The following is a 14,132-nucleotide window of genomic DNA, read 5'->3' on the forward strand; positions in this document are numbered from 1 at the left end:
GGTACAAATTATAAATAGATAAAAAGCCGCTTTAAGTCCTTGGTTTCGGTTGTGTGACCAAGGCAAAGTCAACTAATATTTCTGGGTCTGTCTCGTCATCTACAGACTGTAGGAATGCAGGAGTAACCTCAGAAAAATATTTTAAAATGTTTTGTAAACTGAAAGGTCCTCTAGAAAGGACTTTTGGCGACCCTAGCAGCGGGAAGAATGGGGCGGGGCCCTCCAGTTCACAATCCGGTGGAAAACGACGGAGGACCACGCTAACTGCTTCCAAGGGGATGGACACGGGATCAGGTGTGCCAAGCCGGAGAAGGCATACCTATGGACTCTGGCGTGGAATTGGCCAAGATGAAAAAGGGCTGGCTGGGGGGAACCTCCCACAGGAGAGCTGTCCGCGGGGGAGCCGCGGAGCCTCGAAGGGGCGTGTCAGGCGGGGGAGGAGGCCGGCCCCCTCCGGCGCAGGACCTTCGGGCTTCCCCGAGCCTGGGCATTTAAAACCAGCACCCGCTCGGAAGGCCCCGCGCAAAGGCGCTCACGCGAAGCCTCGGGAGGAACCCCGGGCCTGCGCTCCCCGGAGGAGGAGGGAGGTGTGAGGGGCGTGTGGCTGCCCGGCCGCAGGGCTGGGTGGGGGAGTGGCGCGCTTGTCCCGGTCCCCGGTCCCGCCTCTCCGAGGCAGCGGGGGTGGGCCCCGAGGACACTTCGAAGTCCCCGCGGAGCGCGGCGGTCCGCCGGGAGTCCCGGGCTCCGGGTCTGGCGCGGAGGCGTGGAGGCGCGGCGCGGGGGCCTCCCCGATCCCAGCGTGCACCGCGGCGCTCCTCTCCCTTCCCCCCTCCCTTTCCCGGCCCCCTCCCTTGGCTCCCCCCTCCCCGTGCTCCAGGGGGCGGGGACGCGGCGGCCGCGGCTTCTCCAGTCTGGTCTCGCTCTCACTCACTCCCTCACTCGCTCACTGGGGAGCCCGGCGGCGGCGGCTGGAACCGGAGGAAAGGACTGACGGACGGGACCGCGAGCGAGCGGGCAGACGGGCAGGCAGACAGACCGACGGACCGACTGACCGCCCGCTGGACGCGCCTCGAGTCCGCCATGAGCTGGGGCACGGAGCTGTGGGTGAGTGCGGGGCGAGCCGAGCCGAACCGCCGAGGGGCGCGCCCCCTCCCCTCCTCTCCCTTCCTTTCCGCCCGAGCCGGGCTGGACGGACCGAGTCCCTTGCGACCGTGGGGCGCCTGGGGCCTCGGGATTGAGGGAGGGTCCCGCCCTCTTTGTGTGAGAGCCCCCCTCCGGGCCCCGCGCTATCCGCCCGCGGGGGGTCGAGGGGGGCGTCGACCGCTGCTTCCGCTCCAGGGGGCGTCCCGCCCCTCTTTCCCAGGCCACTTCTTGGGGGTGCGCCCCCTCCCCTCCTTGCCCCCCTTTGCTCCCTTTTCCCCCTCCTCGCTTCCTCTCCCCTCAGCCCCCTCCTCCCCTGGCCCCCCCCCGTTTCCTTGTCCCCTCTTCCTTTAGCTCCCTCCCTCTTCCTTCCTCGCCCCCTCCCTTTTCTCCCCCTCCCCTCTTCCCTTCCCCCCCATCTCTTTCTCCCGGTCTCCTATTGCACCTTTCTCCCCCTGGGGCGGGCCGGGGGCAGCCAGCGCTTCCTTTGTATCTCGGGGCTGGCCGCGGAGGGGCGGGGCAGGACCCTATTGTCCCTAAAGAGAGGTGTGGGTGTGGGCGGGAGACCCCCCTTCTCCTCCGGGCGGGGAGGCGCTGCGCCGGACGGGTCCCCCAGCCCGATCCAGGTGGGGAGAGCGCGGGGGGCGCGCGCCTTTGTTCCGAGGCCCGCTCTACACGCCCATTTTTTCCTGGTGCTGGGTGCCGGGAGGGCGGGGCTCCAGCCGCGCTGGCCGAGGGGGCCGTGGCTGGGCTCGGCCGATGCCCCCACCTCCGCCTGGGGCCGGGCCCCGCGGGGCCGGGAGCGGCCCAGGTGAGCGCCGGGGGCCTCCTGCGGAGGGGCGGGGGCGGGGAGCGCGCCGGCCCCGCCCCTTTAGTACCGCACCTGTGCTGCCAGCCGGGCTCGGATCCGCGGGGAGCGGCGCTGACCTCCTCCCGGCCCTTTGTGTCCTGCTCGTGCGCCCGCCCTTCCCGGGAGGACGGTCGGTACGGCGGGGCCTCGTCTGACCACTTTCTGCATTGTCAGATTTCTTTCACTCCAGTTTTAAAATTAAATACGTTTTCCCTTCACATATGAATGGCACTTTGGTGAGCACGCCAGACAAACCTGGCCTAGCCTTCTGGGGCACAGATCATTGTTTTCCTTTCGAGATTTTTTTTAGAAGGAAAGGCAATAAAAAGTATTTTGACCCACGTTTAAAGTTTTTTCTTAAAAGGATTTTCAGAAAGAATACATTAGAAACGCATACCTTCTCCTTTTTCTCCCCACAATAACCTGTTGAAATTTAACCTATTGAAGGAGTTTTTCAGTCAGCTAAGAACAGAATTCTGGTTTTGATTACAATTTCTGATGTAATTAAAAAAACTACTTTGTACTGCTAAGCAATTGTATAAAAATTTTCTCTTGAACCATGCTGACAGTAAATGAAATAAATTCAGCATAGTGAGAAATAATCTTTAATTGCATTGCCTATTAAAATGCAAAGCAGTTCATTTTTTCAAAACTTTAGTGGTTTGAGGATGTGTTTGAAATAGTTATTGATTAGCTATTCATTTTTGTAAACTATATAAAATAGAACTTGGTATTACATTTTACTAGAATTTCCTTTCAGTAATTTTGAGTAATTTTAACACATTGTAGAGTGACATTATAAAGTCAGATACTTTCAAGAAATGTATTTTACTCCTGCCTGGGATCACATGTTGCCCTTAAGAAAGCTGAATTTGGGAAAATGTTCTTGGAAATTTTAGATTCATAAGCTGTCTCATTTATAATCATAAGAATGATATTCTAAAAACAGTTGGTTGTACTGTGCTTGGAAATGGTGGAATGGAAGCCTTTATGTTCATTTTTAGAGGTGTGCTTATTTTTATTATAAAATTGTTATTTGTAAAAATTGCGAGTAAAGTAACATAGTAGAACCACTTAGTGATGTATTAGTACAAGGCTAATACCTTTATTAGGGGCAACGAGGTGGCACAGTGGATAGAGCCCCAGATCTAGAGTCAGGAAAACCTCAGTTCAAATTTGGCCTCAGCCACTTGCTACCTGTTTGACCCTGGGCAAGTCACTTAACCCTCTTTGCCTCAGCTTCCTCGAAGTCTGTAAAATAAGATGGAGAAGGAAGTGGTAAACCTCTTCATTATCTTTGCTGAGAGAACCTCAGATGGGTATCATAGAGTTCAGACTCAGTTGAGCAACAATATTATTAATGATGGTGCTTGACAGATGTTTGTTGAATGAATGACCCGATCTGTGATATCTCTGACATTTGCTAAAATGGAGTTATAATTTCTAACATCATATAGAGAGGCAGTATGGTGTAACAGGTAGAATGTTGGACTCTGGCTCATACAACTAGTATGTGTGAGAGTCAAGACTTAGACCCAGCTTTTCCTGACTATGAGGCTTTTTATCCTCTGAACTGCATTCTCTCTATGTACCATAAATCGTTGTAGAAATAAATGTTTAATAGACCATTGCAATAATCTAGGCAAGAAGTAATGAGTTGAGACTAGGTTGGTGGTCATGGTATTGGAGAGTAGAGGATGGATGGGAAAGAGATGGTAAGGAAAATTGGGTTGATGTAACTTGGCAACTGATGAGATGTGGGGGTGCTCAGGAAAAAAGAGGGCTCAAAGATGGTTTTGCCGTTTGCAGCCTGGAAAGATAGAGATGTTGTTAATAAAAAGGAATCATGCTCTTTGGCTCACTAGGTCTGTACCCCAAAGGGATCAAAGAAAGAGGAAAAGGGAGGGTGTATGGGATATTCAGAGATGACTACTAACATCTCTAGGATGAGGGATTGCTGAGCCCTTTTTGGGGCTGCTCATCTACCTTTGGTTTTCATCTGTCACTGAGTTCTCACCTGTGGCTCTAAGAAGCTGTAGCATGCATGGTGGCTGCACCCTGTAAAACTACAGACAGGCTAAACCAGGTTGAGGTTAAGTGACAGGGCCTCAAACTGATAATAGGTGAGTTAGAGGAATGTCTACCCCAATCATGTGAAGACTTTTCCTGGCAGAATTGGTGGATAGAACAATTTGTTTCAATGGCTCATGATGGCTGAAGCACAGGCCATGGAATTCTTAGAGTGTGGTCAGACATCAGAGATGCCAAAGTCATCTTCTGTATCCTGGGCATTGATTGTGGTCTTGAGTTTGTCTGGCCCCTGGACTTCGATGACACTAGAAGAGAAAGGGAGACTGACAACTGTGCAACTTTGTCTCACTTAAATCTAATTCAGGAGCAAGTCAAGACATTACCTCGTGATGTCATTGGTCCTCTTCCAAAATGCAGCTGTGTGCTAAGGCACGTAGCAAAGAAGTGGAAACTAAGGGCTGCCCATCCATCGATTGATTGAACAAATTATGGTTTATGAATGTAATAGAGTACTGTTGTATCCCAGGAACCTCAAGAAATAATGAGAGTTGCTTTCAGAGAAACCTGGGAAAACGTTTATGATCTAAAATCAGTGGAAGTAGGAGAACAATTAATGCAATAGCAGCAACATTTTTTAAAACAAACAGTTTTGTAAGACTTGATGCTGATCAACTCATACCCATGAAGAATACTGCCTAATGGACTAGAAAGAGAATAAACATTTATGTAGCTACTTTTTATATACGTACTGTGTGCCAGACGCTGTGCTAAGTACTTGACAAATATTATCTTGCTTGATACATTTAACTCTAAGGGTAGGTGCTTTTATTAACCCCATTTTACAGTTGAGGAAATTGAGGCAAACAAAGGTTAAATGACTTGCTTAGGGTTATACAGCTAGTGTCTGAGTCTGAAATTCTTTTCCTTGACAATACATATTTGTTGCAAGGGTTTTGTTTCTCTCCTTTTTTGGGTGGGGAAGGGAGAAAAAAATACTTGATATTGGGTGAAAGCCCCAGTTTAAAAAAAGATCAGGAGGAGAATCAAGTTTTAGAGGGAAGACTGGATTTTCATAAGCTCATAGGTTTAGAGTAGAAATGAAATAGCTACCTCATTTTATAGATGATGTAACAGCCCTATAGATGATGTAATAGGGTAAGTGACTTGCCCTGGGTCACAAAGCTTTTAGTTTTAAGGTTTTTGAAGACACATGGATGAAGCTGTCACTAAGATGGTTTAAGCCTGGGGTGGGGAACCTTTGGCCTTCTAGGTCCTTGAGTGTGGCCTTTTGACTGAGTCCAAGTTTTACAGAACAAATCCTTTTTTTAAGGGGATTTGTTATGTAAAGCTTGGACTCAGCAAAGATCTGCACTTGAGGACCTAGAGGGCCACGTGTGGCCTTGAGGCCCAAGGTTCCCTCATCCTTGGTTTAAGCTGTAGCAGATAACCAAGGGCAAAGTCTTGGGGAATTACCTGGGGGAGAAGGGGGTAGGAGGGACAAAGGGAGCTGGAGGAGATCCAGAACAGTCATTCTTAATAGATAGAAGAACTGACAGGGGTGTGTCAGAGAAGGAAAGCTTTAATGACTGACAGGGCTGATCATTAGTTTTCTGATACTTCAGAGAGTTCAAGGAATTTGAGAACTGAGAAGAAAGGTATTTGTATTTGAAAAGTTGGAGGCCCCTCTTGACCTTTGGGAGAATATTTTAGTTGTAGTGATGGCTGATTACAGATCGCCAGAAATGGAGGAGTGGGTGATAGTAGTGCATGCAGTGAATGTGGACTGGTGATGTCAAACTAAAATAGAGACGGATCTCTGCATGTTAAGTTAGAAAGCTACAAATTAATGTTCTAGTGCATTTTATTTTGTTAAACATTTCCCAGTTACATTTTAATCTGATTCCTTTCATTCCAGAGTTTTTCAGGCTGTGGCTTTGACCTCTTTTTCAGACTATAGTCTTTTTAGAAGTTGCGTAGTGAAGAACAGGATGGTAATTTTAGAGGTTAGCACCATCAAGGGAAGGTATATTTTAGCTCTGTAGGCACAGGGGTAGGAACCAGTGGAAGAAGGAGATTGAAAAGGCTAGTGAGTGGGCATAACTGATTTTAAAAAAAGGTGCTGGAGTAGTCAGGAGGGAATGGGAGCCCCTGAGTACTTGGAAAGTAGAAAAATAGAATGGAAAGAGACCACACAATTACCGAGTTAGAGACTTGGAAGCAGCCTTGGAAACAGCAGCACTTCTACTACTACTAGTTCTACTTCTGGCCTGAAAAGTACCTTAATATCAGAAACTGGTGGTTTTATTAATGGAAATGGCATTAAAGAAGATTCACTCCCATCTGTTTTATTATTGCACCTTAAGGACCATGGGACCTTTCCATTTGACTTTCAGTTGATACTTTCTTTATGTGTTGTCTTCAGTTAGAATGTGAGCTTGTTGAGGACTGTCTTGCCATTTTATTTGTATCTTCAGTGCTAAGCACAATGCTTTTTTCCCCCCATTAATTCATCTGCAAACATAGAAGAAAGAAACAATGCATGGCAGTCATTCAGCTAGTGTTCATTAAGTGCCTCCTATATGCTAGGCATTGTGCTAAGTGCTGGTGATTCAAAGAAAAGCAAATTCTCAAGGAGCTCACGTTCTAATACAGCAGAAACCATGCAAACTGTGTACTTATAGAATACATGCAGAATAAATGGGGAATAGTTTCAGAGGGAAGGCATTAATGTTTAAGGAGGTTTTCTTTCAGAAGGTGGGACTTTGGCATTGGATAATACCAGAGAACTAGAAAGGGGAGATGAGGAGGGAGAGGACTGTCAAGTCATGGAGGACAGCCAGTGAGAATACTCTGGAGGGCCAGTTATGAGGCACAACCAGCACTTGATGAGATTGTAGAATATGGGGGGGTGATGCCTAAAGTATAAGAAGACTTGGAAAGGGGAACGGGCCAGGTTATAAAGGACTTTAAAAGCAAAACAGAAGATTTTATATTTGAACTTGCAGGCAGTAGGGAGCCACTCCAGTTTATTGAATGGGGTATGTGTAATATGGTCAGACCTTCATTTTAGAAAGATCAATTTGGCAGTTGTTTGGTGGATGAGTTGGAATGGGGAGAGATTTGAGCAAAGAAACCAACCAGCAAATTATTGCAATAGTCCAGATGTGAGGTAATGAGGGCCTCTTGTACCAGAGTTGGGGGCCAGTGTCAGGGGAGAGAAGGGAGTAGTGTATACAAGAGATATATTAAAAGATAAAAGCTGTAGTGGCTCACCATTCAGTCATCATTTCATACACCCAATCAAATAAACGTATGCTAGGCACTGAGTACACAAAGAATGAAAAAGTCTAGAGACTGAAAGAGTTTGTATTCTCTGGAAGACAAGTATATGTAGGTTTGTACAGTTTATATAGAAGGTAGAGAGGGGAGGTTATTTGAGCTGAGTATAAAGATAATCGGCTGAAGTGAGGCAGGAATGACTCCCACACTTAGGGAAGAACTAAATGTGAAAAGTAGTAAACAAGTCAGTTTGGACATTAGAATGTGGTAAGGAGAGTAATGTAGAATGAAAGATAGGCTGGTGCCAGGTTGGGAAGGACTTTAAAGACCAAAGAGAGGAATTTATATTTGATCCTAGAGTTAATAGGGAAAGCTGGTGTTTATTGAATGGTAGAAAAACATGGTCAGATCTACATTTGAGGAAAATCACTTTAGTAGCTATATGGAGGATGAATTGGAATAGGGAGAGACTGGAGGCAGGGAGATCAGTTAGGCCTTTGCAAGGGGTTTAGGCAAGAGGTATGGGAGGCTTGAATTTGACTATGTAAATAGAAGTAATTAAGTTTGAGGCCTATGAAGGCAGAAACAGAAAGTTTGACAACTTTTGATGGATATAATGAGGTGAGGGAGAATGAGGAGTCAAAGATGATGCCAGAATTACAAAATTGGGAGATTATTAGAATGGTAGTACCCTTGGCAAAAGTATTGAAGTTTGATATGGGGTGAGTTTAGGGAAAGACATGATGAGTTTTGTCCTGAACATGTTGAGTTTGAGATGTCTCTGAGACATCCAGTTGGAAGCATCCACTAGGTAATTGGTGATTTGGTACTGGAAGCTCAGATCAGTGGGGGTGGGATATATAAATCAGTACACCATCTCTACAAAGATCGTAATTAAACCAATCGGAACTATTGAAGTCACCAAGATAATGTTGAGAAAGAAGATGGAGTGGGTTTGGTGTGGGAAGGAGCCTCTATATCCATCCACAGTTGGGAGCGTGTTGCACCAGTAAAGGAGACTGAGATGGCATTTTAGACTGGTGAGAGGCTAACCAAGTGAGTAGTCTCAGTTTCTACTTCTGTAAAAAAAAAAAAAATGAGGGATTGGACTAGCTGGCCTCTGAAGTTTCTTTTAGTTTTAGATAACATGGTGCTGTGATCTTACTGTGTCATAAAAACCAAGAATGGAGTGAGTGGTCAACAGTGTCAAACAAAAGACCTCAACATCTGACAGTTAAGAGATCATTGATAGCTTTGGAGTGATCAGTTGCAATTGAGTGATGAGTTTGGAAGCCAGATTTGTAAAAAATTTCTAAGAGAGTACTGTGAGAGGAAGAGGAAATAAATCAACAAGCATAGACAGCTTTTTCTAGGAGTTTAGCTGAGAACGAGGAGAGATAAAGGACAACAGCTTGAGGGTATAGTGGAGTCTAGGGATGATTTTTTAAAGATGAGAGAATTTTAAATAGGGAAGGTTTGAGGATACTGGGAAAGGTTAGAGGTTGGAAATAGAGGATTCTATTGAAGGGATAGTGCTAGAGAGGATAGAAGGGGATAGGATGGGATGAAGAATACATGTAGGGGGTCTGTGCATTTGACCACTTTCAAAACAGTCTACTTGTGCTATTATCTAATTCTTCATTATTACACAAGGAATTAATGAAGTACTTCAGTGAACACTTGGCTAAAATGGGTGGACCCCCTTTAGCTACTACTTACTGTGTATCCTCTAGCTACAGCAGTCCTAATGAATCTGTCAGTTTAGTAATCTGTCGGAAAAGGAAATATAACAAGACATGAACTATTCTTGATGGAGTCATACTGGTTTTTTGAAATTGTAATTTCCTTTTCTATCTCTTGTCCTTTTTTCATATCTTGTTTTGGAATTTTCAAAGAAATAGGATTTAAGGTTATCCACCTATTTATTGTTTGTAGGTTGTTTTTTTACCCGTTTGAAACTCAGGACAATACATTCCCTTTTTCAGACTTGTGATACCACTATTTTTTCTCCACTGTTGCTCCATGATTGGATCCTAGCTCAGAAGTTACATTTTCCAGTTTTTTCAGTCCTTGAGGGTATCATTCATCTGAGCCAGATGATTTGAATTCATTTCTCCTTGCTGCCTTTTTACTTATCCTGGCTTTCAATTCTGATAGTCTTTTCTGGTTTTCTTTGGTCCAGAGGTTATTCCCTTTGGCAGAAAAGACCATTGTCAGTTAGTATTGCTTTGTCCACTCCAAATTGCTGACCAATCTGATCCTTCTATCCTCCTTCCCGCCATGAAGCTTTAAAAGAAAGCAACAACAGCCACTCCCCCAACCCTCCCCCCAATCCCAGACTCTTTTTATTGTCCTATTTTCTTGCTAGCCTTAGATCATTATAAACTTTATCACTGCTGACATTATTCTTTGAGAATTGTGCCAGACTTTTGTATTTCTTCTCTGTTGCTTTCCTTTGCTCCTGTTTTATGTACTTATCTTTCTGAAATCTAATTTGGTTGGTAGCTCAATGTGGTGGAGTCTAGTCTAGTCACTAGACTATGTTTGAATTCTACTTCAAGCATTTGTTAGTTGTGTGGCTCTGGGCAAGATGAGGTGGAAAGATTGAGAGTCAGGGTTGTGAATTGAAGAAGGAGGATAGTGTCATAGAAGTTGATAGACTGTGGTGATTAGAATGAAGCCAGCATAGACTATAAGAGAGAAGAGGTTCTTTTTTTTTTTTAAATTTATTTATTTGTGTTCAATGTTCATTTCCACAGAATTTTGAGTTTCTACTTTTCTCCCCATTTCTCCCCTCCCTCCACCCCAAAATGCCGAACATTCTAATTGCCCCTATCACCAATCTGCCCTCCCTTCTAACATCCCTCCCTTCCCTTATCCCCATCTTCTCTTTTGTCCTGTAGGGCAAGATAAATTTCTATACCCCATTACCTGTATTTCTTATTTCCTAGTTGTATGCAAGAACAATACTCACCAGTTGTTCCTAAAACTTTGAGTTCCAACTTCTCTTTCTCCCTCCCTCCCCACCCATCCCCATTGGGAAGGCAAGCAATTCAATATAGGCCATATCTGTGTAGTTTTGCAAATGACTTCCACAATAGTCCTGTTGTGTAAGACTAACTGTATTTCCCTCCATCTTATCCTGCCCCCCATTTCTTCTATTCTGTCTTTTGACCTTGTCCCTTCCCAAGAGTGTTGACTTCTAATTGCTCCCTCCTCTCATTGCCCTCCCTTCCATCATCCCCCCCACCCTGCTTATCCCCTTCTCCTCCACTTTCCTGTATTGTAAGATAGGTTTTCATACCAAAATGAGTGTGCATTTTATTCCTTCCTTGAGTCAAATGTGATGAGAGTAAGCTTCATATTTTTTCTCTCACCTCCCCCCTTTTTCCCTCCACTGAAAAGTCTTTTACTTGCCTCTTTTATGAGATATAATTTGCCCTATTCCATTTCTCCCTCTCTCCTCCCAATATATTCCTCTCTAACCCCTTAATTTCATTTTTTTAGATATGATCCCATCCTGTTCAACTCACTCTGTAGTGTGTGTGTGTGTGTGTGTGTGTGTGTGTGTGTGTGTGTGATCCCACCAACTACCCAGATAACTGAAAAAAAGTTTCAAGAGTTACAAATGTAGGAATGTAACAAGTGTAGGAATGTAGTAAATGTAGGAATGTAAACAGTTCAACTTTAGTAAGTCCCTTATGAATCCTCTTTCCTGTTTACGTTTTCATGCTTTTGATTCTTGTGTTTGAAAGTCAAATTTTATTTTCAGCTCTGGTCTTTTCATCAAGAATGCTTGAAAGTCCTCTATTTCATTGAAAGACCATTTTTTTCTCCTGAAGTATTATATTCAGTTTTGCTGGGTAGGTGATTCTTGGTTTTAGTCCTAGTTCCTTTGACTTCTGGAATATATTCCATGCCCTTTGATCGCTTAATGTAGAAGCTGCTAGATCTTGTGTTATCCTGATTGTATTTTCACAATACTCAAGTTGTTTCTTTCTAGCTGCTTGCAGTATTTTCTCCTTGACTGGGGAACTTTGGAATTTGGCTACAATGTTCCTAGGAGTTTCTTTTTTTGGCTCTCTTTCAGGAGGTGATCAGTGGGTTCTTTCAATATTTATTTTGCCCCCTGGTCCTAGAATATCAGGGCAGTTTTTCTTGATAATTTCATGAAAGATGATGTCTAGGCTCTTTTCTTGATCATGGCTTTCAGGTAGTCCCATCATTTTTAAATTGTCTCTCTTGGATCGATTTTCCAGCTCAGTTGTTTTTCCAATGAGATATTTCACATTATCTTCCATTTTTTTCATTCTTTTGGTTTTGTTTTGTGATTTCTTGGTTTCTTATAAAGTCATTTGCCTCCATCTATTCCATTCTAATTTTTAAAGAACTATTTTCTTCAGTGAGCTTTTGAACCTCCTTTTGCATTTGGCTAATTCTGCTTTTTAAAGCATTCTTCTCATTGGCTTTTTGAACCTCTTTTGTCAATTGAGTTAGCCAATTTTTCAAGGTGTTATTTTCTTCAGCATTTTTTTGGGTCTCCTTTAGCAAGGTGTTAACCTGCTTTTCATGCTTTTCTTGCATCTCTTTCATGTCTCTTCCCGATTTTTCCTCCACTTCTCTTACTTGATTTTCAAAATCCTTTTTGAGCTCTTCCATGGCCCACTACCACTGAATATTTATTTTGGATGTTTTGGATACAGAAGCCTTGACTTTTATGTCTTTCCCTGATGATAAGCATTGTTCTTCCTCATCTGAAAGGATGGGAGAAGATATCTGTTCACCAAGAAGGTAACCTTCTATAGTCTTATTTTTTTTCCCTTTTTTGGGCATTTTTCCCAACCAGTTACTTTACTTTTGGGTCCTTTGACAAGAGTAGGGTATACTCTGAGGATCTGTAAGATCTCAGTTCCTCCAAGGTGGTACAATCAAGCGTGTACATTGTTCTGGGGGCAAGCAGGAATTTTTGTGCCCAGAGTCTGAGTAATAAGAGTTTTGTCTTCACAACCACCTTGCCTCCAGTTCCACCAAGCCAGCACTGGGGGCTGAGATTCAGATAAGCTGCAGGGGCAGGGCCGCCATTCAGTGTGAGATAAAGATCAGCTGCTCATATCCCTCAGGAGTATCAGGTGAGGGCAAGGGGCACTACACAGGGCTGAGGTAAGAATCAGCTGCTCAGTGCCCCCAGGGCTTTTACGATCCAACAATGGATGCTGGCTGCTGCCAAAGCTGCTGCCACCCACCCGATAGCTGGAGCTATGGGAAGGCCCTTCTCCCTACTTGGTCAGCTGACAAAACCCTCTCACTGAACTTTGGCGCCTGTGAGTTGAGGGATCTTTGAACCACTACTACTGTAGTGGTTTCCTTCCCCAGGCCTGCTCGAGTTCTGTCTTTCTCCCAGAGCCGCATGGCACAGCCAAGGCTGGGGTGGGTGGGACAGACGTTTCCCGTTGGCCTTTCAGGTCACCCTGGGATGAAAATCTCCTCTACTCTGTTGTTCTGTGGATTCTGCTGCTCTAGAATTTGTTGAGAGTCTTTCTTTACAGGTATTTTATGGGCTGTGTGGGGAGAGGTAGCAGTATGGGCCTCTTTCTACTCCTCCATCTTGGCTCCACACCCCTTCCTCCCCCCTTCCCCAAGAGGTTCTTAAGAAATGGTGGTAGAATGGGGGTTGATGAGAAGTAGTTTTAAGATGGGAGTAGGTTGATTTGTTTCTGGCCCACTGAGCCTTTGCCAAAGGAATGACTTCTATTGGTTAGTGCTGGCTAGCATATTTAAATACTGAAATGGATGTGTCCTCATCCATTTAGGACTTCCCTAAAGTGATGCAGATCAAAGCCTATTCTTGCTACCTATCTTGTCTGACCCTTACCCATGTCCTACTACAAGTCCCTTTTTGATGATATCAGTGGCACATACCCTGACTTTCCATCTCATCTCTTGCCCTTAACAGTTGACTTGCTTATCATCTTTCTGTTTCTTGAACATGTCTTTTATTCGTGTTCTTTAGTGGTTACATGTTGCAGCTTGCTCACACCCACCATATGCTAGCATAATTGCTTCAATACTCAGTTCTGTCAAAAAAGTTTGTGATTGTAGGAGAATTTATCCATTTATCTTCTGGTGGTAGAGAGAGAGTTTTATCTTCATAGTGTAGGAGGACATATTACTTCGCTTTGCAGTACGAGAAAGGTAGAGAATCCAATGCCTCTGTACTTAGTAGGCATGATAGGCAGTGTTTGTTGAATTGAACTGAATTGGTAGTCTAGAATCATTTGGCAGAGTCTTCTGTTGAAGAATCTCAACATATTCAACAAACATTTGTTAAGTGCACTGCTTGAGCAAGGCACTATACTTGATGTTGCTCATTGAGGTCTTGAGGTTAAATTGCTAGCATTGTTTAATGATTTATGCATTTGCTTTCTTACATTATTATATTTATGTGAGATAAAGTGCTGTTTGTTTAATACCACTTCCCTGTTGTTTAAGTTTCTACTCCTCCATGAGTTAATATTAATTCCACACCAAGTTATTGTACCATTGCTTTATTTTTGTCTTTAGTAGGAAAGTGCCTTATGTTGTTTTGACAGCTCAGTGGAACTGTGGACTTCTCATTCTCCCTTCTAACTTTTGGACTTACTTGTAAGCTGATTTATTCCTTGTTGTAAAGGAAGTTTATTTTGATATATCATAAATATTTAAGAATATTTTTGAAGAATCAACTCCAACATTGACAGAAAGAAATAGCTTGCCAAATTTTTAAGTTGTAAAATTGTGTTTTCAAAAATTATCTGCTGAGTATCTTTTTGAAGCTTCTTTTATACTATATATA

The 14,132-nt window shown here is 44.1% G+C and overlaps 1 protein-coding gene across 4 annotated transcripts in view; it reads left to right on the top strand.

The window, feature by feature from the left end:
• The first annotated feature begins 835 nt into the window (after nt 1–835).
• FNBP1L (formin binding protein 1 like) overlaps nt 836–14,132 on the top strand; it is a 128,375-nt gene continuing 115,078 nt past the window's right edge. For all 4 annotated transcript variants that reach the window (XM_072644037.1, XM_072644039.1, XM_072644040.1 and 1 more), the window contains exon 1: nt 836–1,104. In XM_072644037.1, coding sequence (XP_072500138.1) covers nt 1,081–1,104 — 24 coding nt within the window. In that variant the 5' untranslated portion in view covers nt 836–1,080. The remainder of the gene's footprint in view (nt 1,105–14,132) is intronic.

This window comes from Notamacropus eugenii, chromosome 2 (assembly GCF_028372415.1).
Source record: "Notamacropus eugenii isolate mMacEug1 chromosome 2, mMacEug1.pri_v2, whole genome shotgun sequence".
Lineage (NCBI taxonomy): Eukaryota > Metazoa > Chordata > Mammalia > Diprotodontia > Macropodidae > Notamacropus > Notamacropus eugenii.